The sequence below is a fragment of the Pogona vitticeps genome, chromosome 3 (assembly GCF_051106095.1).
Source record: "Pogona vitticeps strain Pit_001003342236 chromosome 3, PviZW2.1, whole genome shotgun sequence".
NCBI lineage: Eukaryota > Metazoa > Chordata > Lepidosauria > Squamata > Agamidae > Pogona > Pogona vitticeps.
Genome location: NC_135785.1, coordinates 240,148,400 through 240,171,944, shown reverse-complemented (window position 1 = coordinate 240,171,944; position 23,545 = coordinate 240,148,400). Strand labels below are relative to the sequence as shown.

General features: G+C 40.5%; 1 protein-coding gene across 1 annotated transcript in view; it reads right to left on the bottom strand.

Annotated features, from left to right (window-relative positions):
- Positions 1–23,545, bottom strand: part of FLT1 (fms related receptor tyrosine kinase 1) — a 139,421-nt gene that overhangs the window by 24,884 nt on the left and 90,992 nt on the right. Inside the window, exons 16-18 of the mRNA XM_072993748.2 lie at positions 18,482–18,588; positions 16,084–16,219; positions 914–1,018 (exon numbers count right to left, since the gene is read on the bottom strand). Of these exons, the coding sequence (XP_072849849.2) occupies positions 914–1,018; positions 16,084–16,219; positions 18,482–18,588 (348 nt within the window). The remainder of the gene's footprint in view (positions 1–913; positions 1,019–16,083; positions 16,220–18,481; positions 18,589–23,545) is intronic.

Below are 23,545 nucleotides of genomic sequence, written 5' to 3'. Positions count from 1 at the left end.
CAGAAATATTCCTATTAAATATCTTGCCAGATACTAGACTCTGAAAAATCATATTTAACTATTCGTATTATAACAGCAGCAAGAACAGTGTTTGCGAAACAATGGAAGGAATCTAGAACACTGCAGATAGATAAAATCCTTGAAACCGCAGAAATGGACATACTATCAGATTGGCTAGATGCAAAAAAGAAAAAAAGACCATCAGAAAATTATATATATGGTTACAAGGTAGATAGAACAGTTGACTGATACGTAGTTATCTGTATGGTTGTAGAAGAGACAGAATAAATGATGGATAAAGACTATCAGCTACCTAATCAATAATTACAATAACAATATATCTGCCTGAATTTGATTTTTCCCTTTTGCTCACTGTTTATATTTCTTTCTGCTATGTGGAACTATTACTAGAAGAGAATGTATAGAATTACTATGAAAAATATTGATTTGTAATGTATCCGTTCAAATCCACTCCCTCCAGGGGTACCCCTATCCCAGCTGCCCCTTACCTTACCCTACCGTTATAAGGAAAATTTTATATATATTTAAAATGATGTGATTTTTCTGGATAGCCAGAGATACCCACTGGACTGTTTGGGCTTTTAGCTCCAGAACTGAGCCCTGCCTGTAGATCTTAACCCTGCCTGTATAGACTTTTGTAGGATCGTGTGTTTTTTTTCTCCTCCCAATAAGCTTTTACAGACTTGCATCAACAGACAGGAGGGACTACAGTAATTAATTTATCTAATATCTGAACTGCTTTGAAAACCTATGCTTTGTACCAGTGCACACATGCAGTCCAAGTTATCTGATCGTGCATATTCAACCTTCCTACAAATATAAAACAGACAAAAATCAGTGCCCAAACCCTTTGAACAGTGTGAAGGAAGAATAGGTTTCTTCAGGGTCTTACCTTTCAGCATTTTGACAGCAACTACTTGGTGAGTGGTAGATTTTTTGATTCCAAAAGCAATTGCTTGTACTACTTTTCCATAGGCACCTCGTCCAAGTGTCTTTCCTGCATCAAAAATACATCATAGGTAGTAGTTTTACCACAAATGTTTTAAATGTACCATTGTATTTAAAGTTCTGGTTGTGCCCAAATCACAACAACCTCAACTTGGTATCCCACACTATATCAACTTGGCATGCCACAATACCAGGGACTCATTTTACTTGTACTGTACCTCTCCCAATGTGACCTGGTGCTATCTTTTTCCAGCTGTGCCCCTTTGTACTCTGCCTAGGGTATTTACAGGAGAATAAATGGACACAAGTCTGACGTCAAGAATGGTCATATGCAACAAATAGTTTCAGAGCACTTCAACTCCCCAGAGCACCATTACGGATGAGAAAAGGAGTGGCAAAGGAAGATTTGAAAATGAGACAGCTAAAGTGAACAGCATTCACAGATTCCAGAGTACCTCAAAGGGTCTAACTAAAGATGAAATACAGTGGTGCGAGCAATTCATTTAACGATGAATCCGCATAGCGATGAGGTTTTTGCGATCGCAAAAGCGATCGCATAACGATGTTTTCAATGGCAAAACATTGCTTTGTGATGATTGGTAAGTGTTTCGCTTACCGATTATTGCATAACGATGTTTTTAAAACAGCTGATCAGCAGTTCCAAAATGGCCGCTGGAAAAAAATGGCCGCCCGCAGTGTTTTCACGCCCTTTCCATGCTTACCAGGCAGCAAAAATGGTGGCCGCATGGAGGATTTCTGTAGAACGATGAGTTTTTTGCCCATAGGAACGCATTGAAGGGGTTTCAATGTGTTCCTATGGGCTTTTTTTGCCCCACATAGCGACGAATCCGTATAGCGACAATTTTTTTGGAATGGATTATAGTCGCTATGCGGGGCACCACTCTATTCTTAGCACACTATATCTACTAATACTTGGGATTTTTCCTCAGTCTTTGATATAACTAAAAAGCTCTTCTTGCCATAACTCTGCCTCATTTAATAGCTGATAAAAGGACCTCTCTGTAATCAGCATTTCATTGATAATTACTAGGCCATTATGGTTATAAAAGCCCATTACAGCTCATGCTATTTTCCTGATTTCACTTCATTGCTGCCCTGCACCATGGGGCCTAACTATCACATTTCCTATTTTTAGGAAGGGAATGATAATTAACAAAAGCTCTTACCAAAATCAACTTGCTAGTCTTTAATGTGTCAAACATTTCTGCTTTTATTTTTACTACTGATTTGTTTGAAATGCGGTGCTGGAGGAGAGCTTTGCGGATACCCTGGAATGCTAGAAAGATGAACTGGTGGATCCCATAACGAATCAAGCCTGAACTATGTCTGAAGGCAAAAAGTGTGACACTAAGGCTGCCCTACTTTGGGCATATCATGGCAAAGCAGGGTTCTCTGGAAAAGACAATAATGCTGGGAGAAGTGGAGTTAGTAGACATCCTTCAGTCTCAAGAGACTATGGTAACGTGCTCTGAATAGAGGTCTTGGAACAGCGTCTAGTGTGGCTGAGAAGACCAATTCGAAAGTCACAATCCCTTCCACACTGAAGACAAATACAATCTGTCCCCTATCCAGCTCCCTGATTTGGCTGGTTTCGGGACTGCCTCTTTGCTTCAGCCTGCTGGACAAGGGTATCTTCAAATAGGAAGAGGCCACGCTGCACCGCCTGCCTCCAGGCTGAACGCTCACATGTCAAGGTTTCCCATCTGTTAAGGTCAGTTCCTAAGGCCTTCAGATCCCGCTTGCAGATACCCTTGTATCACAGCTGTGGTCTCCCTCTGGGGTGCTTTCCTTCACTAATTCTCCATACAGGAATCTGACCGTCAGCCATTCTCATGACATGCCCAAGCCAACATAGATGTCACTGTTTCAGTAATGTATACATCCTAACAATTCCAGCTCATTCTAGGACTACCCTATTTGAAACTTTGTCCTGCCAGGTGATACAAAAAAAATGAGTTGGAGACAACACATATGGAACAGGTTCAACTTCCTTTCCTGCCATGCACAAAGGGTCCAGGACTCACTGCAGTACAGGAGTGTGCTCAGGACACAGGCTCTATAGAGGCTCTATCTTGGTATATGTCGTCAGCTTCTTATTAAGCCATACTCTCTTTGTGAGTCTAGAGAACATGGTAGTTCCTTTGCCAATGCATTTATCCAGCTCTAGAGAGAGTGTGTCACAGATTGTTAAGCCAAGGTACATGAAATCATGAACAACCTCCAATTCTTATGTAGAGATGGTAATACATAGAGGGAGGTGAGTCCACGCCCTGGCCCATGACGTGTTTTCTTCAGGCTGATTGTTAATCCAAAATCTTAGCATGCCATACTAAAATGATTCATAAGTTGTTTGAGTTCTTCAGCAGAATGGGCGACATCAGCTGCATCATCGGTGAAGAGGAAGTCCCACATGCATTTCAGCTGGACTTTGGTCTTCACTCTCAATCTAGAGAGATTAAAAAGATTTGCATCTGATCTAGTCTGGAGATAGATACCTTCTGTTACAGTTCCAAAACCGTGCTTCAGCATGAAAGCAAAAAAGATCCCAAACAGGGTCAGCGCAAGGACACAGCCCTGTTTCACTCCATTTTGGATATGATGTTGAGCCATCAAAAACTACAGTGCCCTTCACTTCCTCATGAAAGGATCTGATGTTGAGGAGTCGAGGTGGACATCCAATCTTGGGAAGTATTTTAAAAATGGCATTCCTGCTAACCAAATCAAAGTCCTTTGTAAGATCTATGAAGGCCACAAAAAGTGGCTGTCATTGTTCCCTACATTTCTCCTGCAACTGTCTGAGGGAAAATAACATGTTGATGGTGGATCTATTAGCTCAAAATCCACACACTGTGATTCTATATAGACTCTGTCTGTAAGCACCTGGAGCCTCTTCAGCACAACACGAGCAAGCAGCTTCCCTACAAAGAGGTGAGAGGTGGAAGGCAACAAGAAAAGAGGAAGACCAGATACAAACACAAGATGGACTGACTCCCTAATGGAAGCCACAGGCTTGTGTGTACAAGAGCTGAGCAAGACAAATGAGAGCAGGACATTGTGGAGACTGCTCATTCATAGGATCATTATAAGTTGGAGGTGACTTGACATCACATAAAAACATACTGTATATGTTGAAACAGATTCATATGTCTACTTCATTGAAAAAGAGCTGTACCACTGACTCATGCTGCTTATTGTTACTAGTGGACCCCTAAGATGCCAAACTCATTGTGATGAAGGCAATAGAGTGGTTGGAGAAATGAATGTCTGCTTCTGCTCCTATGTCTGTCCATGGTCAACCAACATGGCTGGCTGACTTTTGGCAAATGAGACACAGCTAAACTGGAGGTAAGAAACAGATGTCAGATGTTGGAGGAGGGGCCTCAGCTGTTCTCTCAATGTAGTACTAATCTGCTCTGCAGGAAGGGTTCTAGGAGAGAGATAAAAGGGTGTAAATCACCAGGGGGTCCTCCTCCTCCCACAGGGCCTTTTATCATTTCTCTTGGATAGCCTTGTGGAATGGATCCTTTCCAATGACAACTTTTAATATTGCTTATAGCATTTTTATTAGTGCATTTTTATTTTTAACCTGCCCTGTACACCACTTTGGAATGATTTGATCCTATTTTATTTATGTTTATATCTATAATTTCATGAGTAATACTATGTACATTTTATGCTGAACTGTTATTTAATGGATTGTAAATCACCATGGGATTCTAAATTGAATGAAAGGCCATATTAAAACATTCTTGAGTACATACATAAAGTGAGGACAGAGGATAATAAAAACTGACTGGTAATCTCAGAAGTTCCATTCTGCTATGAGGCCCTTAGGACCCTCCTTCAGGTTACGTTGAAATTTAGCTGCTGTTGAGTAACCTCTGGAAGCTTATCATCTAGACTTAGAATTTTGCATCTGTTTTTATTAATAATGGTGCATTTAGCACACTAGAATAAGCAACTTATGAGCCTCATTCCATCCTCAGTAAAACACCACAGGGGTGTTATTATATTTGAATACTGGTGCATTTTTCAAATATCTTTTACATTTAATAAATTTCAGTTTCATGGAAAACTCTAATAAAATCCACTGGTCTTTTTTTTTTTAAACTGCACCAAATATCTCTAATATCCTGGTTTCAGTCACACTTACATATTAATGCCAAAGAGCAGTTCTTAAGCACTTTGAGAATTCAGCTGAATATTTCAGTTCCTGAACCAAATTTTTCTTACTTTACAAGCCATATAAAATCCCTCCAGCAGCTTCGGAAGATAATTACATACAGAGCAGCTCTGTCACAAAGGCAAGGTGCAACTCAAATCCTCATCAGATCTGCCACAAGATTCCCACTGACTTTTAGACCTATATTCCCCCCCTACCCACCACCACCTTAGATAAAAACCCTAAGCATTCCTACAAAACATGGGGCAGTGTCTGAAGCGCAGGGGGTTTCCATCTTGTGAGGCTTTTATTGTGTAGTTGCTTTTCTTTGTTCATGGAATGTTAGGGTTTCTAGACATCATCTTCCACTTCTTACCCTCCAATGTGTTCTCCTCATTGCACATGTCCTCCTTCATTCCACAGTAAATATATTAATGGAAAGAAAAGGAATAGCTGTATAACCTGCTTTGATTGGCAGCACTAGGAGCAGCTGTTCTAGAATCTAGAAACATCATCTCCAAGGTCAACATCAAGAACAGCTATACTCTAAGTATCTCAGGCTAAATCCAGTTTTAACCCCTTACCACGGTTGTCAAGTCACTTCCTACTTAAGGCAACCCTATGAATGAATGATCTCCAAAATGTCCTGTCCTCAATGGCCTTGCTCCAGCTCTTGTAAACTTAAGCCCTGACAACTTTAGAGAGTCAATCCATCTTCATATTTGGTCTTCGTCTTTTCCTACTAACTTCAACCTTTCCCAGCGTTATTGACTTTTCCAGAGAATCCTGCCTTCTCATAATGTGTCCAGATAGGACAGCCTCAGTTGCAACGTTTTTGCCTCCAGAGATAGTTCAGGCTTGACTTGATTTGGGATCCACGTGTTCATCTTCCTGGCAGTCCAGGGTATCTGCAAAGCTCTCCTCCAGCACCGTATTCCCTATCAGCTTTGTTTACTCTCCAGCTTTCATACCCATTTGGTGATCAGAAACACAAGAGTGTGGACGATCTTAGTCTTGGTTTCCAGTGACATATCCATACACTCAATGATATTTTCTCTTCTTTCTAGTCTCAGTCTTCTGACTTCTTGGCTGCAGTCTCCATTTGGGTTGATGATTGAACCAAGGTATACAAACTCTCTAACTATTTCAATTTCTCAATTGTCAGTGCTAAAGTTATGTAGTTCTTCTGTAGTCATGAGCTTGGTCTTCTTAATATTCAACTGCAGTCCTGCTTTGGCATTTTCATCTTTTACTTTCACTAAAAGTTATTTCAAATCATTGCTGCTCCCTGCCTTTAAGATGGTGACAGCTGCATATCTTAAATTATTGATGTTTCTTCCAATAGTTTTTACTTCTCCTTCATCTGAATCTAGCCTGACTTTCTGTATGATATGCTTCCTGTAGAAACTGAACAGATAAGGGGATAAAATGCACTCTTGTCTGATACCTTTACCTATAGAAAACCATTCTGTCCCTCCATATTCTGTCCTAATAGTAGTCACCAGAGCACAGACAGAGTTCTGACTCCTGTCCTCTGAAGATGCAAAACGTTAGGAAGAAAAACCTTAAGAACACAGCCAAACATCTTGGAAAACCCACAACAACCATTGGATCCCAGTCATGAAAGCCTTCGAGAATACAGTATTTTTTTGGTCCACAATACAAGCTACATGTCACGACAATCAAGTGCTTTGGTCCACCTATTTCTTTCGGAACAACCCATTGTTTCTCATGATCTACACAAAGGCTTTGCTGTAGTTTATAAAGCATAGATTGATCTTCTGAAATTCTTTGGTGCTCTCCAGTTGCCAGTGTATATTTGCAATATAATCTCCAGTGTCTCTTCCTTTTCAAAAGAGGCACTTTTCCTACCACAGTAGATCCATTGGAATTAATGATTAGTGAATTTTCAAGAGAGATGGATGAGGTCACCTCACACTAGTCTTAACTCTCTCCTGTGTTAATAATAGATTTTTAATCCTGATTTACCTGCAATTTCATATCAGGAAATATTTTGGATGTTGCACATTGTTGGCTTGAGTTTCCATTTGAACACATGAAGCTGCCACATACTGGAGCAGGTCATGGGTCTGTTTTGCACAATATTGCTTACTTGATTGGGAGCAAATAGCCAAGGTTTCAAATGCAGAACAGCTACAGATGTCAAAGACTGAAACTGAGTCCTTCTGCTAGCACTATACACTACACCAGAACCTGGAAAAAATTTATTTTTGGACTACAACCACCAAAATCTTTTACTAACCATGGGAACTTTTCCATGGTTCACCTACCATTTGTGTCTTCTAACCTTATTTGACTATAAGACGGGAGAGCAATACATCATCACTGCTAATAATACTGCTCACCAGGCCTTAATTTATGAAAAGATTTAATTTCACTGTCTCTTTTAATTTCCTGGCATGAACTGTGGAATATGTAAGCATTAGGACTGTGCAATCAATTCAGTGGACAACTGAACCAAATCAGAGTATTGAACTGTATCAGCTCTGAAGAATGCTGGCTGGGTCCAAATCTGATCCAAATTGCTAGACCAGTTTGGAAACTGAGGCACAAAGAGGGCCTGTATGTAAAAGGACTGTGTGTAAGTCACAGACTCTAAATAGTACAGGAAGCCAACACGCATATTAGCAAATTTTGTGTATTAAAGCAAATTTTATGGTGAATAGCATGCCCATCCAAATTTTTAGACAGATGGCACAACAAAACTAAAAAAAGAAGAAGGTACAACAGCTTGAAATGGGAAAATGTCAAGAGGAAAGCACAGAATATATTTTGCAAGAATAATCCTCTCCTCTGGTTTCTACTAGGTATCTACATTTTATGTATATCCACAAAAGTACTAAAAAGGGCTCAACCATTTTAATTTCCCAGTGTATATCAGTAGGAAGTAGATTTAGATTTCTGAATTTTGACTCAGATTCAACTTGGACTGCATCAGGTTCAAACTGATTTGAACAGAATTGGATGTAAATCTGAATCTTCTGATTGAGTCCTGAAGTGAATCAAGAAATGACTACACAGCCCAAAACAGAACAGCAAAATCTGAAACAAGTGCAGAGTACATCTCCTTTACCTTTAAGTACATTATGTCCCAACACATCAGGATCGGGAGAAGGCTTCCAGCATAGAGTATGATCTTCCAGTTATATTTTGGACACCATTCCAAGAACACAACAACAGATACTACGTATTTTTTCCAGTTTGCCAAATAACTTTCAGCAACTTACAGTTAAGGGCTGGGAACAATAATTCTTTTTGCCCAGTTTTGGAGAATCTGAGCAATGGAAAAATTTCCATTTTAAGTTTGAATAAGGAAATCTACAAACATGACTCCTGATTTTAGCAAGTCAAAAGAGGACCCCCCGCTAGAGCAACCAAACAACTACGTAGTTGGCTTTTAGATGCTACCACAAAGGCCAAACCTCCCTGGCAACTGGAATTGTTACTCATCACAGTTATTGGTAGCAAGATCTTATTTTCTGTGTTATATTATGAGGACATTCTTTTCAAATCATCCAAAAGAAAAGATAATTTGTCACTCTGTAGGAGGAAAATGCATCCATCCATCAGGTGTATGCAGCAAGAATCCTCTTCAGAGGCACACTTTAATTCTGGGATGACCCCTTAAGCTGTGTAATAAAAGAAGAAATGCAACACCAACAAGAGCAAAAAGGAAGGCATAAATTTGCAAACCGAAACCAACATCTTGCTATGCTAATTCAAATGTACAGGAGCAAATTTAGAAATCCTTAATAAAATTTAAATGGAAATACAGTGCTTCTCATCACAGTAGAGAAGATGGTGACTAGGTTAACTGTGTGCGTGCTCATTTTGCTGTCTGGATATTAAATCTTGATGGGCAGCTTCCAAGCCCATGGTTTTTCAAGTTCTAATGGTTCTTTCTTTTTGAAGTAGACTTGGGCTACTTTTATTACACAGCTTAAGGGGTCATCCCAGAATTAAAGTGTGCCTCTGAAGAGGATTCTTGCTGCATACACCTGATGGATGGATGCATTTTCCTCCTACAGAGTGACAAATTATCTTTTCTTTTGGATGATTTGAAAAGAATGCTTCAGACAAAGGACTGTCCTCTGTAAAGGGAAGCACATGGCTGGCCGCTCTACAGAATTCACCTCGCCAGTTATACTGCTAGGGCTATCCAAGCAAGGTCAAATTGTTCAGAAGCAAGGTAAAGGTTCCCCTTGACAATTTTTGTCCAGTCGTGTTCAACTCTAGGGGGCGGTGCTCATCTCCGTTTCCAAGCTGTAGAGCCAGCGTTTGTCCGAAGACAATCTTCTGTGGTCACATGGCCAGTGCGACTTAGACACGGAACGCTGTTACCTTCCCACCGAGGTGGTCCCTATTGATCTACTTGCATTTGCATGCTTTCGAACCGCTAGGTTGGCGGGAGCTGGGACAAGCGATGGGAGCTCACTCTGTCGCGTGGATTTGATCTTATGACTGCTTGGTCTTCTGACCCTGCAGCACAGGCTTCTGCGGTTTAGCCCGCAGCGCCACCACGTCCCTGCAGTTCAGAAGCAAACTGAAACAAAATTCTCTCCCATTTGCATCAGTCAAATGCAGTAGGTTATATATCGAAGTATGCATACTGGCTTGACAGAAAAGTGTCCAAAAGAGTCAGAGCAAGGATATTTCTGCATTTCTGGGTCAGTTGCAGGGCGGTTCAAGAAGCCCCAAACACTATTGGACAAGCTCACTTGCCCCTATATGCCACTAAAGTTTGCTGTAATGCTTGTGGGGTATGTGTTAGAAACGTTGAACTTTTCAAACAAAACAAGTATTCACAGCAGCTACTTAGCAAAAGAAGGAAATACCAAAGAAAGAGATTGACAGCTGAAGCCCTAATAAAAACCAAAACGCCTCTGAGATCTCCAGTCTCTAAGACCCTTGGGAAGGCTTTGGCCAACCTCACCAGATTATATATATTTTGTCCACCTTACCAAGCAATCTTTTCACACATCCAAGTATATCAAAGGCAGAGTAGACCTTTGGTCTAGATGGACAGGATAGAAATCCAATCAATCAATCAATCAATCAATCAATCAATCAATCAATCAGTCAGTCAGTCAGTCAGTCAGTCAGTCAGTCAGTCAATCAATCAATCAATCAATCAATCAATCAATAAATAAAAATAGAATGCTACATCACTTACCAGGCTGACCATGTTCTAGCATTTCCTTCCTTTTTAATTTTCAGTAGCTAGCTACACTGTCTTCATTACATTTAGGATTATAGTGTGTGTTTGAATATGGGATGGAGAACATTTGTGCAGGCTTTGACCAGGTAGCACTAGTCACTTTTTTTCTCTCCCTCTTTTTGTTTTCTATTTCCTTCAGTTTAGCTTAGTTTTGCTTTAAATAACCACTGTTACTAAAACCTGGTATAGCAGAGATACATGGAAGGGCAAGAGCTAGACAAAGAGTAGAGTGCACAGATTTGGACAAACAGAAGGAAGGATCCTGCATGAACTTGCAACAAAATCAATACCCTGTTGCTTCAGTTTTTAACGAAGTCTTAATTCTCCAAGACACAGGGGAAATGGCCTTTGTTTAAACCATACCGTTGGGCAAGCCAATGTCAAACTCCAGTTTCAGACTGCAGCTTATTCTTAAATCATAATTTAGAGCAGAGCCTATAAATAATTTCTCTAATGAGAAATTATTTATATTGTAAGTATATGTGCCAATATACTTTGCAGCAATTTGCTAGAACAAAGGGGTTCTTTTTTTGGGGGGGGTTGCTTTCAGTGGCCATGAGTACAACTCATTACTGTTCAGAGAATGAAAACAAGGCACCTAGATGTTACTTGTCACTGGCAAGATGTGCATGCTTTGCCTACAGCTGTTCACAAATGACCTCTTGAAATTCTCCAAATTATTTCTGGAAATACTTATTGGGAGATCTATTTTACAGAACGTCTTCATGGGAAGGAGGAGTTCTCTAACCATTTCTCAGAAGCTGGTCTCACCATGAGCAGTGGCTGCAATACAGCTTTTCTCTTTGAAGCACACAGGCATAAACTCTGAGCAAATACAGAAGGTCAGACTGACTGCTCAGGATGATGTTTGCCGCCAGCCCGGCGCTTCCATTCTTAACCATTCACACAATAAAGCAGCGAGTCTGCAAGTTATGCATTTACAGAAATACTCCAAAAAAAATCATCTTGAAGATGCACAAACAAGCAGCACAACAAATTGTTCTCCCAGGCTGCAATAACTCCAATAACAGAAGCCTGATGCTCTGGCAAAGCAATGAGGAACACAACCAGCTCCTTTTCAAAATTAAGTTTCCAAGAAGTCGTTCAGACTAAACAACTCGCAGCCCCAAGCCTACATGTCACAGAAAGCTGTGGTAGTTTAAAATTAGAAAAAGTTGCTTCTCATCTCATCTGGCACACGAAAGCAACCCCCAAGCTCACCTTGCATCATTCTTGTAGCACCAAACCACACTTTCCCACAACATCTCAACTAATACATCTAAATAACTGTTTCTCTTCACTTCCACATGTTCATTATTCAGGAATGTAGTGTTAGCCACTGCCAAAACAACAGGTATGATCCTAGGTTCCTGGTGTATTTATTAAATTTCTCAAAAAGACTTGATTGATTTTAGCATCTACTTAGAAATGTTAAAATTAATACAGTAAATTTGTAGTTATGAATAATAATTGCTCTGCTACAGTAAAAGTTATATGGAAAAAGAAGGTATGTATCTGGTGTTGAACAAAAGTATGTGTGGGACTAAGAAAAGTTCCACAAGAACATGTTACATTTGCAAGATAATAGCTCTATGAGCTGCCAAGGTCAACGAGAGGTTGGATTCTCTTCCATGTAATGGGGACTTGTGCAGGAGATGATTCAACAAACATGCTGCACTCAGCCAACTTCTCAGAATCTGTTTTTCATTCATGAACATAGCATTCTTTCCTTGTTTATGCCACACAAACCCACACAGACCACTCCCTCTGCGGATTTGTGTCTCAGCTTCTAAACTGGAACTCAGGAACTGAATTAGCTAATTTCTACCAGAATGAAGAATATTATACAACATAATGGAAGGAAATTTGCCAATACGTAAATGCTTAATGGGGACTTGTAGCCAATCATAGTTGTTTGGCAAATGTATACCCAAGACATATCCACGTGTATTGCAAAACACATGCTTGTACCCATATTTTGCATAGATGAGATGTACATGGGAAATATGTCTGTGCCCTTTCCTTGAGGAGCAATACAATACATGCTCTTTCCTTACACCACTATTGCAGACCTGCAGTCTTGGAGGTTCACCAGATGTTGCCAAAATACAACTCCCATCATCACTTACCATCAGCTATGCTGAACAGGGCTGATGGGAGTTGCAGTCCAACAAAATTTGGAGGGCCACATGTTCCATAGCATTGGATTATTGCAGTGTAAGAAAAACCTTGCCATATGGGTTGATGGCATACACTCAAGTTCCTTCCAATTCCACTCCTGCCTCTTCTGAAAATTGGAGCAATGCAGGTTTGAAAATAAACTACACTTCTTCCAGCTGGCCAAGGGGTTTGATATTACTTTCACAGGTGGTTTATGAGGTGCTGCAGTAATTCACATACTGCGAAGACAAATATAGATGTAGATGCACACATACAAATTGTGTGTAGTTGTTTTTACGGACTTGTAAGAAAAGCATTTTGAAATGGAGAATGTCCTATGTGGCTTAACAGTACAAAGGACAAGCATATCAGATTTGGGAGGGTCTTCCCCCCCCCAATATTGATAGAAATCAAGGCCCCTTATCAGTTCCCAAGAGATTTGTCTTACAAAAGAATCAAATTAAACAAGATTTGGGTATTTGGCTGTGGAGCCAGGGGTTTGGAGTTCTCACTCTGCCTCCTTGACAGGGCTGAACTTGATGATCCACAAGGTCCCTTCCAGCTCCCTTCCAGCACATCATTAGAAACTGAAGTGACCTTCATGTCTGAGCAATCAGACTTCGAATAAAGCCTATGTATTTCTTCAGGTTATATATAGCTTGACTTTTAGATTGCACCTTTTTACTGGCCACACGTAACAAAAAAAATTGTTTCAACTTTATTTTGCATTTTTAAGATTCATAATGGGATCACTCTGTTATTTAGCTATCATATATGTTGAAGGCAGACTTCAGCTTGCCTAAGGCTGTTGACATTGTTGATTTCGAGTCTCGACATAATTCAAATAAACTAAGTTGATTACTAAACTTGCTTTCCATGGTCTATTAATACAATGACTGTAATCCTGTTACTGTACTTAGTGTAGTCAGTTGCAATAAAGCAGTCTCATTGAATCAGTGGAACCTACAGAGGAGTTGACTCATCAAATCCACACTAATTCAGTGGGACTACTCTGATTGTGACTTTGCCAACTAACAGTATTTCAGCCAATGAAAGAGGAACCTTCTTAGAAATCTGTTAATTCACATTAAGATGTAAATACAGTGGTACCTCGCAAAACGAATTTAACTCGTTCCGCGGTTAATGTTGTCTTGCGAAAAAATCGTCTTGCGAAATGCATTTTCCCATAGGAATGCATTGAAATCTAATTAATGCGTTCCTATGGGCCAAAAAAAATCAGAACAAAGTCAAATTTGGTTTACAAAGGGTTTATGAAGTGCTCTTTAAAGCCATACATATTGTGCAGATGATTTAAAAAATTTCAATCAAAAAAAATTTAACTTTTTAAACATCATAGAAAAACATTTAAAAATCAGCAAACATGAGGCAGGAACAAAAAACGGAAAACATTCATCTTACAAAGCACAGCCACAGGAGCATTTGTCTTGCGAGTCATCAACCCCATTGCCAAAACCATTTGTCTTTGAGTTTTTTGTCCTGTGAGGCATTTGTCTTGCGAGGCACCACTGTACTAAAAGGCTTTTATATGGCTGTTTATCTAAGTATGCTGAAGGACATATGTGATAACTTGTACTGTCAACAGTACAATACTCTCCATGAGGGAAGAGAAAAGAAGGGAAGGGAATGTCTCAAAGGCCTAAAGTTGTCCTTTTTAAATGCCAGTTTTTGGCATCAGTGAAAGAATCACCAGCAGGAGCTGTTTCAGTGGTGATGTTTCCAGAGCTGAGCTGCAAATAGAGGCAGCAGGAGCTAATAAACTACAACTTCCATAATCACCAAAGCAGTTTAGGGGAGGTCACTTGCAGCTCTTTGGCTGTATGTTACCCATCCCTGCCATTAAGAATCTCTGTGCTTCTTCCTCCAGCTCTCCAGTGAGTAAACAGCTTGTCTGCTCTTTGTATTCTGAGGAAAGTGGTACTGGAACACTGTCTTAGAGTCATTCTTAAAGAAAGACCCTTAAAGAAATTGCCCTCCATTCACAGCTTTGCAGATGAGGCCATTCTAATCACTATGAATGCAGAGGCACATGTCACCAGTGTCCCACACGATAGGCTAAAAGCCATTGAAAAACCATTCTGAATGACACTACAACACGAAACTCTTATTTGTACTGAGAACCCTATTTATACTTTGGTAGTAGGACATTGTCTCCCAATCAATGGCACAACCATGGACACATATATGGCACCACAGTAAGCAAACATTTTAACAGTTAATGTGGAACAATGCTTCCTCAACTTCTGTACTCTAAACATTCTTGTTTCGCTAAGATCTCTTGACAACATATTTGACAGGGGCTGGACTTGATGGTCCATAGGGTCCCTTCCAGCTCTGCAGTTCTAAGATTATCTGCACTCATGGAAAGGGGTTAGCTCCCAGCTAAGATCTTTCACACCTATTGCCATGAGCTACATTCCCTTTCTGCGCAGTAATGCTCTGATCCCCTTGTGATTCAACCATTGATAAAGACTGATGCCTAATGGGCTGTGCAACTGAGGACTTGGCTAAATGGCCAAATTGGAGCAGAAAGGACTGGGCTAAATAGGGTCACTTAAGGTTGGTTAAGGTTGGACAAAGGCGCATGGTGTGGTCTTTGCATCCAAGTGCAAAGATCTGGTGGTTTCAGTAAGGAAACTACACTTCAAGTGATCCTGTTTAGTACAATCAAGATTGTCTTTCCCTTTCAAAGGAAATATTTTTTAAAGGAAAAGATTTCTTAAGATCGTTAAGGCTGTGCCTTTGAAGGGACAGCTTAATTAGAAACTTAATTAAGCTTAATTAGAAACTTTATCTGGGCTCTCTTTTGGGGGGGGGCAGGGCAGGGGATAAGTTTTGCAATTCTTTTTAAATGTTGCTAATGTGTCAGTGAAGCTCTGAAAGGTTTTTTAAAAGCCCTGTCAAAACGTTGTTAGCAACCATTAACAAGAAATGCAACACTTCTTCTTTGTGAGTGGGAAGGAAGATTTAAAGCGAAAGCATCCCATTTCTCAATATTATTAAGCAGCTTTAACAGTTAAAGTTAAAGACAGCTGAGGCCTGTCAAGGAAAAGGGTGAACTAACTCAACAAAGCCCAGCAAATATAGTTTCTTTTTTCCCCAGACCTCCCTGCTTCTAAACAAAAAGAAGGAAGAAGAAAATTTGTGCACCAGATAGAATTTCCTTTAATCTCAGCACTTTTTGATTAAAATTTGTCCAGACTGAGCTTTAATAAATTAACTTAACATTTCCAGTATTAAGGGAATGCAAGCCTCATGAAAACACTTCTGTTTTGAGTACCAACCCAACATCCCATGAAGTTAAAGAGTAACAAACATATAAAAATAAAAATGCTTTTAATCTTGGTTTTTAATCTTAACATAGGTTTAATTGGTTTTTAAAATGCTATTTACATAATACTTACATAACATTTTAAAACTGTGCTTGTTTTATAGTTTTATCTGTTGCAAACCACCTTGAGTCCCCTAAGGGGAGAAAGGCAGCATATAAATATTTTTTAAAAAACATAATTACCCAGTTTTAGCCTTTCCCGGGCAAATTCCCATTTGCTGGCCTCATATGGGAGTCGTTCACATTGTTCATCTAAAGGGACTTCTTCAGGTTCCATTATGATTGACAAATAATCTGTCTTTATTTCGGAAGAATAAGGCTAGAAAACAATTTAAATATTCCCAAGTCATATCATAGTACAAAGTACAATAATGCTGAGCTAGATCTCCTGGCCTAGTTCAGGAAAGTGATTGGTTAATTAAATGTCACTGCTCCACCTTCTGCCATATGGACACACATTTTTCATGTTCCAAAGTACAATCTGTCAAAGACTCTTCATTTTAACATCACCTTTTTTAATTATTACAACAATCTTCGCATTGCCTTCTCTCATACATACCACATACTTCATTTCTCCAATTCAATCCATATGAAGATCTTCTCAAATAATAGTCATGTAATAAAGACTTGAGTCTGTACTTCCATTCTGGAGTATTTTCAGAAAATGAATAACTACAGCCTCTAAAAATAGATTTGGCCAACAAGTGTGCAGAGAGAGAAAATGCTGGCACACACAACAGATGAGTTCAGCTGTTGATGTTTGTTTTTTAAAAAATGGCCAAATGTAGCTCAAATGTTGTGCAAGCCGAGATGTAATCTGCAAGGCATTCATCAGCAACATTGTATGCACACATTTTTCAAATGTTCAGGGATTCATCATTCCCTACAGGCTCTCGCCTACACAAGATTATTTCTCTACAGTCATTCCTCACAGGTAATTTGGAATCTTTAGAGTGTTGGAAGAATTAAGGCTGAAATTCCAAGAGATTTATGTCTGAGTAAAAATGCACAGGTTGGGGGGGGGGAAAGAGAGAAATAGACAAATTATACTGTGTACTAACGGGACTTTGCATCTTTGAAAACATTCAGATAAAAGCAGTCATAGGCCTGTATTTAGCTAGGAATCTTCTTTAAGTCCAAGCAAATTCACTTTGGAACAATATTCATTTTTAAATAAAAATTCAGAACCATCTTGACTGAAAATGCAATGTGACCAAAATATTTGGTAATTGATGGGACTGAAGAGACTTGGATTCAGACCCGCCCCCATCACTCAGCAATGGAAACAGTCTCTCTCTCTCTGTGTGTGTGTGTGTGTGTGTGTGTGTGTGTGAGAGAGAGAGAGAGAGAGAGAGAGAGAGAGTGGTAAACAACTCCTTGAATATTTCACATACCTTGAAAACTCTTTTGGGGGCTCTGTAACTTGGAAGAGACTTGGTAGCACATACCAAGAACAAAGTCTTGATCCCACCCACCACCCACCCTTGGCAAGCTAACCCAGAGCCTGGATATTCTATTTAATTTTTACCGTTGGCTTCAACATGTCTTTATAATTATTTTTTCAAAATAACTTTCTGTGGTCTACATGTTACTATACCAGCTGCTTCTGTGACAAACAAGAAAGAAGAATGGTTGTACTGTACTGTATTAGTTTGTTGTGACCAAACCAACTACAGTGGTGCCTCGCGAGATGAATTTAATTCATTCCGCGGTTAATGTTGTCTTGCGAAAAATTCATCTTGCAAAACGCATTTTCCCATAGGAATGCATTGAAATCTAATTAATGCATTCCTATGGGCAAAAAAAGTCAGAACAAAGTCAAATTTGATTTACAATGGGTTTATTAAGTGCTCTTTAAAGCCATACATATTGTGCAGATGATTTAAAAAATTTCAATCAAAAAACTTTAACTTTTTAAACATCATAGAAAAACATTTAAAAATCAGCAAACATGAGGCAGGAAGAAAAAATGGAAAACATTCTTCTTGCGAAGCATGGGCATAGGAACATTTGTCTTGCGAGTCATTAACCCCATTGCCAAAACCATTTGTCTTGCGAGTTTTTTTGACCTGCGAGGCATTTGTCTGCAAGGCACCACTGTATAGCTAAAATCCTGTTGCTTAGCATATTAATAGAGCTAGAAGAGGCCCATCTGTAAGGTCCATTGATTCAAATGGGCTACTCTAGTGCTACTTGCTAGGCTAAGCAAAACAGGATTTTGGTCAAAAAGTGTGACGATAAAGTAAACTCTTGGCACCGAAAACACATGTGGCAATGAGTATATCAGACTTTAAGGTGCTAGAAGACACTAGTTTTGTGTACGCTAGCAGATGTATACTCTTCTTGTTTTTTATAGAAAATAATTAAAGAAATGCAGGAAATGGCTAGTGTTTGAAATGCCATTTTTATAGTGACATCCAGTTTGTGGTGTGCAAGAGGAAATCAGGCTTCAATCTGCATGAAGCCAACACCCCCTCATTCGTGTTCATAAATGATGTATTTTTGATGAAGAGATTCTATCAGGGTGTATTTAAAGTAGGTCACACACCAGTTAAAAAAGTGCACATGGTTTTGTCCTTACCCTTTTCAGCTTCCGTATGAAGAGTGTTAATAAGAGCCAGAAGAGCGTCGCTGCCACGCAGGTGCATGTCAATGTTATGAGCTCCAGGTTTGAGCTCTCAGAAATTCCTGGGGAGGGGGGGGAGAGGAAACAGATTCTGTAAAAATCTGGAAATTAATATTTAGAACACGATTACAGTACATAGCCATTTCACCACAAAAAGTTTCAACTAAGGACCGGCACTTTCCGTTTGTTTGGGGTCCATGCCCTTGCGGGGCGGGTGCCTGTTTTGTCTTTCATTCTGCCGGCTACAGTCAAACTTCATTTGCTAGGACAGAGGATGCCTTTCGCTTGCCACCAAAGGGAGGCGTCTATCAGATCTTTCAGCTTGTCATTATTCCCAGTTTGAAGGAGGGGAAAGCAGCACTGGTTTGGCAAGAGGACACACGCAAATGTGGTAGAAAGAAGGGAAACGAACCAGAGGCTGGCTGGACAAAGTAAGGAGATGCACAACAGTGACAGGAAGGAGGGGAAAGAGTAGTGGGGCTGGCTGGACAACAAGATGAACATGGCGGTTGTAGCAGGAGGGAGATGAAAGAGCTGGGCAAGAGAACAGGCACTGGCAGCTTCAGCTGGACAAGGCGAGGAAAGCAAAAGAGGGAGGCAGACAGATTCTTGGAATATCAATATGAAGGAATGGGGAGAATGAAGTTGATGAATGAGGGAAACACAGATGATCCATGTCCCTCTCATTCACCAAAACAGATCATTGGTATTTCTGAAGTTGTGACTACACAGCATGAAAAATGCAAACAGATCTGCTGTGAAGCCTCACCTGGGAAGTCATGCTTCCCTAGGTGAATTCACTTTACCTATCCACACAGGAGTGGGCAGGGGGAGGGATTGGCTGCTTGCAGTTTTTAAGGTAATTCCTCTCTGGCTGTCCAGGTTTGTCAGAGGCATATTTAGAGCACAGCTACCATAACAAGCTAGAAACAAGGCTGGTTGGTAGCTTCCTCCTCCTCTCTTTGTTGATTCTTTAATCTCCCCTCCCCCCCTTTGGTCACCTAGCTGCTATAGCGCTAGGGCAGCAAGTCTTGAAAAGAAAAGAAAAAAATGGAGGAGAAAGAGAAAACAAGCAGACCCAGGGAGCGGCTTTGTGAGGGAGAGAATTAGAGATGGGCATGAACCTCAGTCCCCTGGCCAAATTCTCTACTCACAAGCCAAATGTCGCTGCTCTTCTCCTCCTCTTTAGGCACCTGGCCAGTTCCAGAAGGAGCATGCAATCCCCTCCTCTGGCAGCTGCCCACTCAAAGGCAGCGCTGCAGGCATCCCTGCCCTGCCTCCTCATCTGAGTGGGTAGCTACTGGAGGAGGCAGAGGAGGGAAGAATGTGCTCCTGCAGGGACCGGTCGGTCAGACACCCAAAGACCAGTGGGTGCCAGCTGGTGAGTGAGGCATTGGCCCGGGGAGGTGGGGGACAGGAACATGCAGCACCTGTGGTGCTGGTCCATCAAAGCAGCATGAACTTCCAGACTGAGGTTTGTGCCCATCTCTAGAAAGGATTCAGATGGCAGGCACTGCCCTGCCTTTCTTCCAACAGAATAGCTACAAACTGCTCTATGTTGACTCTAACAATTTCACCACCAAAACCAATGTGAATGAATTTGGCTCCAAAAAAAGTAGAAGCCCCAGTAGCAGTGGGAAAACACACTGGGAAAAATCTGGGCTGATTCACATTGATTTGTATATCGTGTATATCATGTAGCCAATGGAAAATAATATGAATCTGACTCCCTATTCCAGAGCCTTTGCCATATTATTCATCAGTGTAGGTGCTCCCTATGTCTTTTCCACAAAGTGATAGAGTCAGGAAAATGCAAGCTTATCACGAGAATCTTAATTTCCATCAATTTTCAGTTCTTCTTCTGACTTACAGTGTATCTGTAATAGACTAAGCTTCTCTTTTCCCCATATGGAAATGACTGCATATTTCTGTGTTCTATTTCATTTTTCTAAATGTTGGCATTTTGAACTCTTTTCAACAGCATACTTTTTCTCCCATTGACCAAAGCATATCTGGATGTGGCTTTAAAAATTGACCTTCCCCATGTATATTTTCCCAATACAGTATATACATTTCAAAGCACATTTTTGTTGTTGCTTGAACTGGATGACAAACTCAGATAAATCTTCTCACTATAAATTGCATCCATGCCCATGCACATTTCTCCAAAATTTGAATCAATTCTGGTAATAATAATGGTAACATTTTCAACCGTTCCCAGTTGTAATATGTCACATACCATAATTATTACAATCCATTAAAAAGAAAGCAAAACAAAACCAGGGGAGATAACTAGAAGCATTAATACAGTATCTCTGGTTGTTCAGAACTTTCTAAACCATGGATTGGTTTTATACTCATTTCCTTGGGAAAAACATGGAACTTTTCTTGGAAACTCTGGTATCTGAAATCCCCTTGGAAAACTACTATAAAATTTGCTACAGAAGGCAGCAACTACTATACTGTTAGAGTCAGATACATGATCTCAGAATGACTGTTCCGTTGGGCACCCATACAATTTAAGATGCAAATTCTATTGTTCAAATTCAAGGACAGGCAAATTAAAACTAAACTAAACTACAAATTAAATTAAACTGAGGGCGAATTTAATTGAATTAAACTTTATTACCTGTCTATTGGGCAAAACAGGAATAGAAATGGCCTAAAATGGAAAGACCCTGATGTTAGGAAAGTGTGAAGGCAGGAGGAGAAGGGGACGACAAAGGACGAGATGGTTGGACAGTGTCATGGAAGCTACCAACATGAATGTGACCAAACTCTGGGAGGCAGTGGAAGACAGGAGGGCCTGGCATGCTCTGGTCCATGGGATCATGAAGAGTCAGACATGACTAAACGACTAAACAACAACAAAAATGGAAAGGGGGAGGACACAAACAAGAAGCACCCAGATGAGCACTTCCAGTTCAGTCTTGGGGAGTTTAGACCAAAACAGTAACTTTTCTAGCTCACAGGGATTGGTGATCTCTCTTTAAGCACTTTGCTTCCACTTCCTGCCCATTTGTTGTTGCCTGACAACAGCCTGACTGGCCTGTAAATACTTTAAAGGATTTTCCTGCCAAATCACCCTATGCGGTGTAAAGCATAACTAGGTAACTGCACAGCACCTGAGAGTGCTTCCTTTAAAACCTTCCTTCCTTTGCATGATCCACATAGATGGCAGCATTTTTGGTTGGCTGTTACAATCATTTGGCTATTGGATATAGGTTGGTCCAATACCCCACTGCCTTTGAGAACCCCTTCTTTCTATCCAGTTGTTTTTCTCCATTAAAATACAGTAGTGCCTTGAGTTACAAATGTCCCGACTTACGACCATTTCAAGCTACGACCACCTGCAGCCACAAAATTTTGCTTCCACTTGTAGCCAGAGCTTTGAGTTACAACCAAAAAAGGCAGGGGGAAAAGGTGGGGAATTCAAATTCCTAACCATTGGTAGGCGAAGAGGCTGCTTCTTTGTAGCTCTTTTGCCCCAATGGTTAGAGTGAGTGCAATCGGACGAGGCTTCGGACTGCCTGGTAAGGTAAGGTGCTGCTTTCTGCTTTTTAAAAACTGTTCTGGGTGGGTTTTACAATGTAGTTTTGGGCTGGGGGGGGCTATGTTTCTGTGCTGTGATGTCTTGGGGGTTTGTTTTTTGATTTCCCGCCTCATTTCCAATCGGTCTTGGGGGGTTGTTTGCTTTTTGGTGGTTCCCCCCATTTTTGATGGGTCTTCAGGGGTTTGTTTGCTTTTTGGGTCTCCCCCATTTCCAATAGGTCTTGGGGGGTTTGTTTGCTTTTTGGGTTTTTTCCCCATTTCTGATGGGTCTTGAGCGGTTTGGTTGCTTTTTGCTTTGCTTTTTTTGCATTTCCAATGAGTCTTGCATGCTTTCCTTGCTTTCTGCTTTGCTCTTTTTGCATTTCTGAAGGGTCTTACATGCTTTGCTTGCTTTTCTCCCCCCCCCCTTTGGCCAGATTAATCACGTTTCCAATGGGTCTTGCAATGTTTGGGGGTTTTTTTGTGATTTTTTTTTCTTCAGCTGGAATGGATTAATTGTATTTCAATGCATTCCTATGGGAAATGGTGCTTTGACTTATGGCCATTTCGAGTTACGACCATCTTCCGGAATGGATTAAGTTCGTAAGTCGAGGCACCACCGTAAAGGCCTTGGCCTTAGACTTTAGGGGAGTTTTACTTTCTGGGGAACAAATATCAAATCCTATGACACTTTGCTGCTCATGGGGAAGGACAAGATGGCTGTCTAGCACCCTTCCAAACATGTCCATGCAAATCTGCCCATTCAGAACTGATAAAGGGGTAACATATTTCACCACAGCTTAGGGCAGGAAGCTTATTTAGGGGATTCAAAAAGTTGGTTGGTTCATGTAGCTCTTTCCACCATCAAAAAGGCAAATTCAAGAGAAGCACTCTGCCACTCCTGCCTGCCTCCACTCTTCTCAAGGCAGCTGCTACACATACACACACACACACACACAGAGAGAGAGAGAGAGAGAGAGAGAGAGAGAGAGAGAGACCTGTATAACTTTTTTGAAATGGCTTGGGTGGAAAAGAAGACATGAGGAACACTACCTGATACAGCATGTTCACTGCTAGGCTGTGGAGAAAGGCAATATTCTGTCCTGTATGTTTTAGATCTATTTTTTACCTTGTGTATGTCATGTGATTCATTTTATTGTACTATGTCAATGTACTTTAGATTTAAACTCTGTATGTTATCATTGAATGTATACGCGTGGGAAGCTTTTGTAATGGAATCGAAAATTCTCTCATGGCTCGGGATCACTCAGGATGTTAGTGAGCAAAAAAAGGCAAAGATCTAGTGAAATTTTCTTTTGCTTTCTTTGTCTTTCTTTAATGCTTTGGAGAAACTTGCCATAGTGGTGTGCATATTTGGGTTTTTGGACTACATCTGGAAGAAGTTGGCCATGCTGTCTGTGGAACTCTGGGGGTTGTATTCCAAAGCCACCCATAGGCTCACCTGTACTGCAAAGTAAAGTGAGGAGG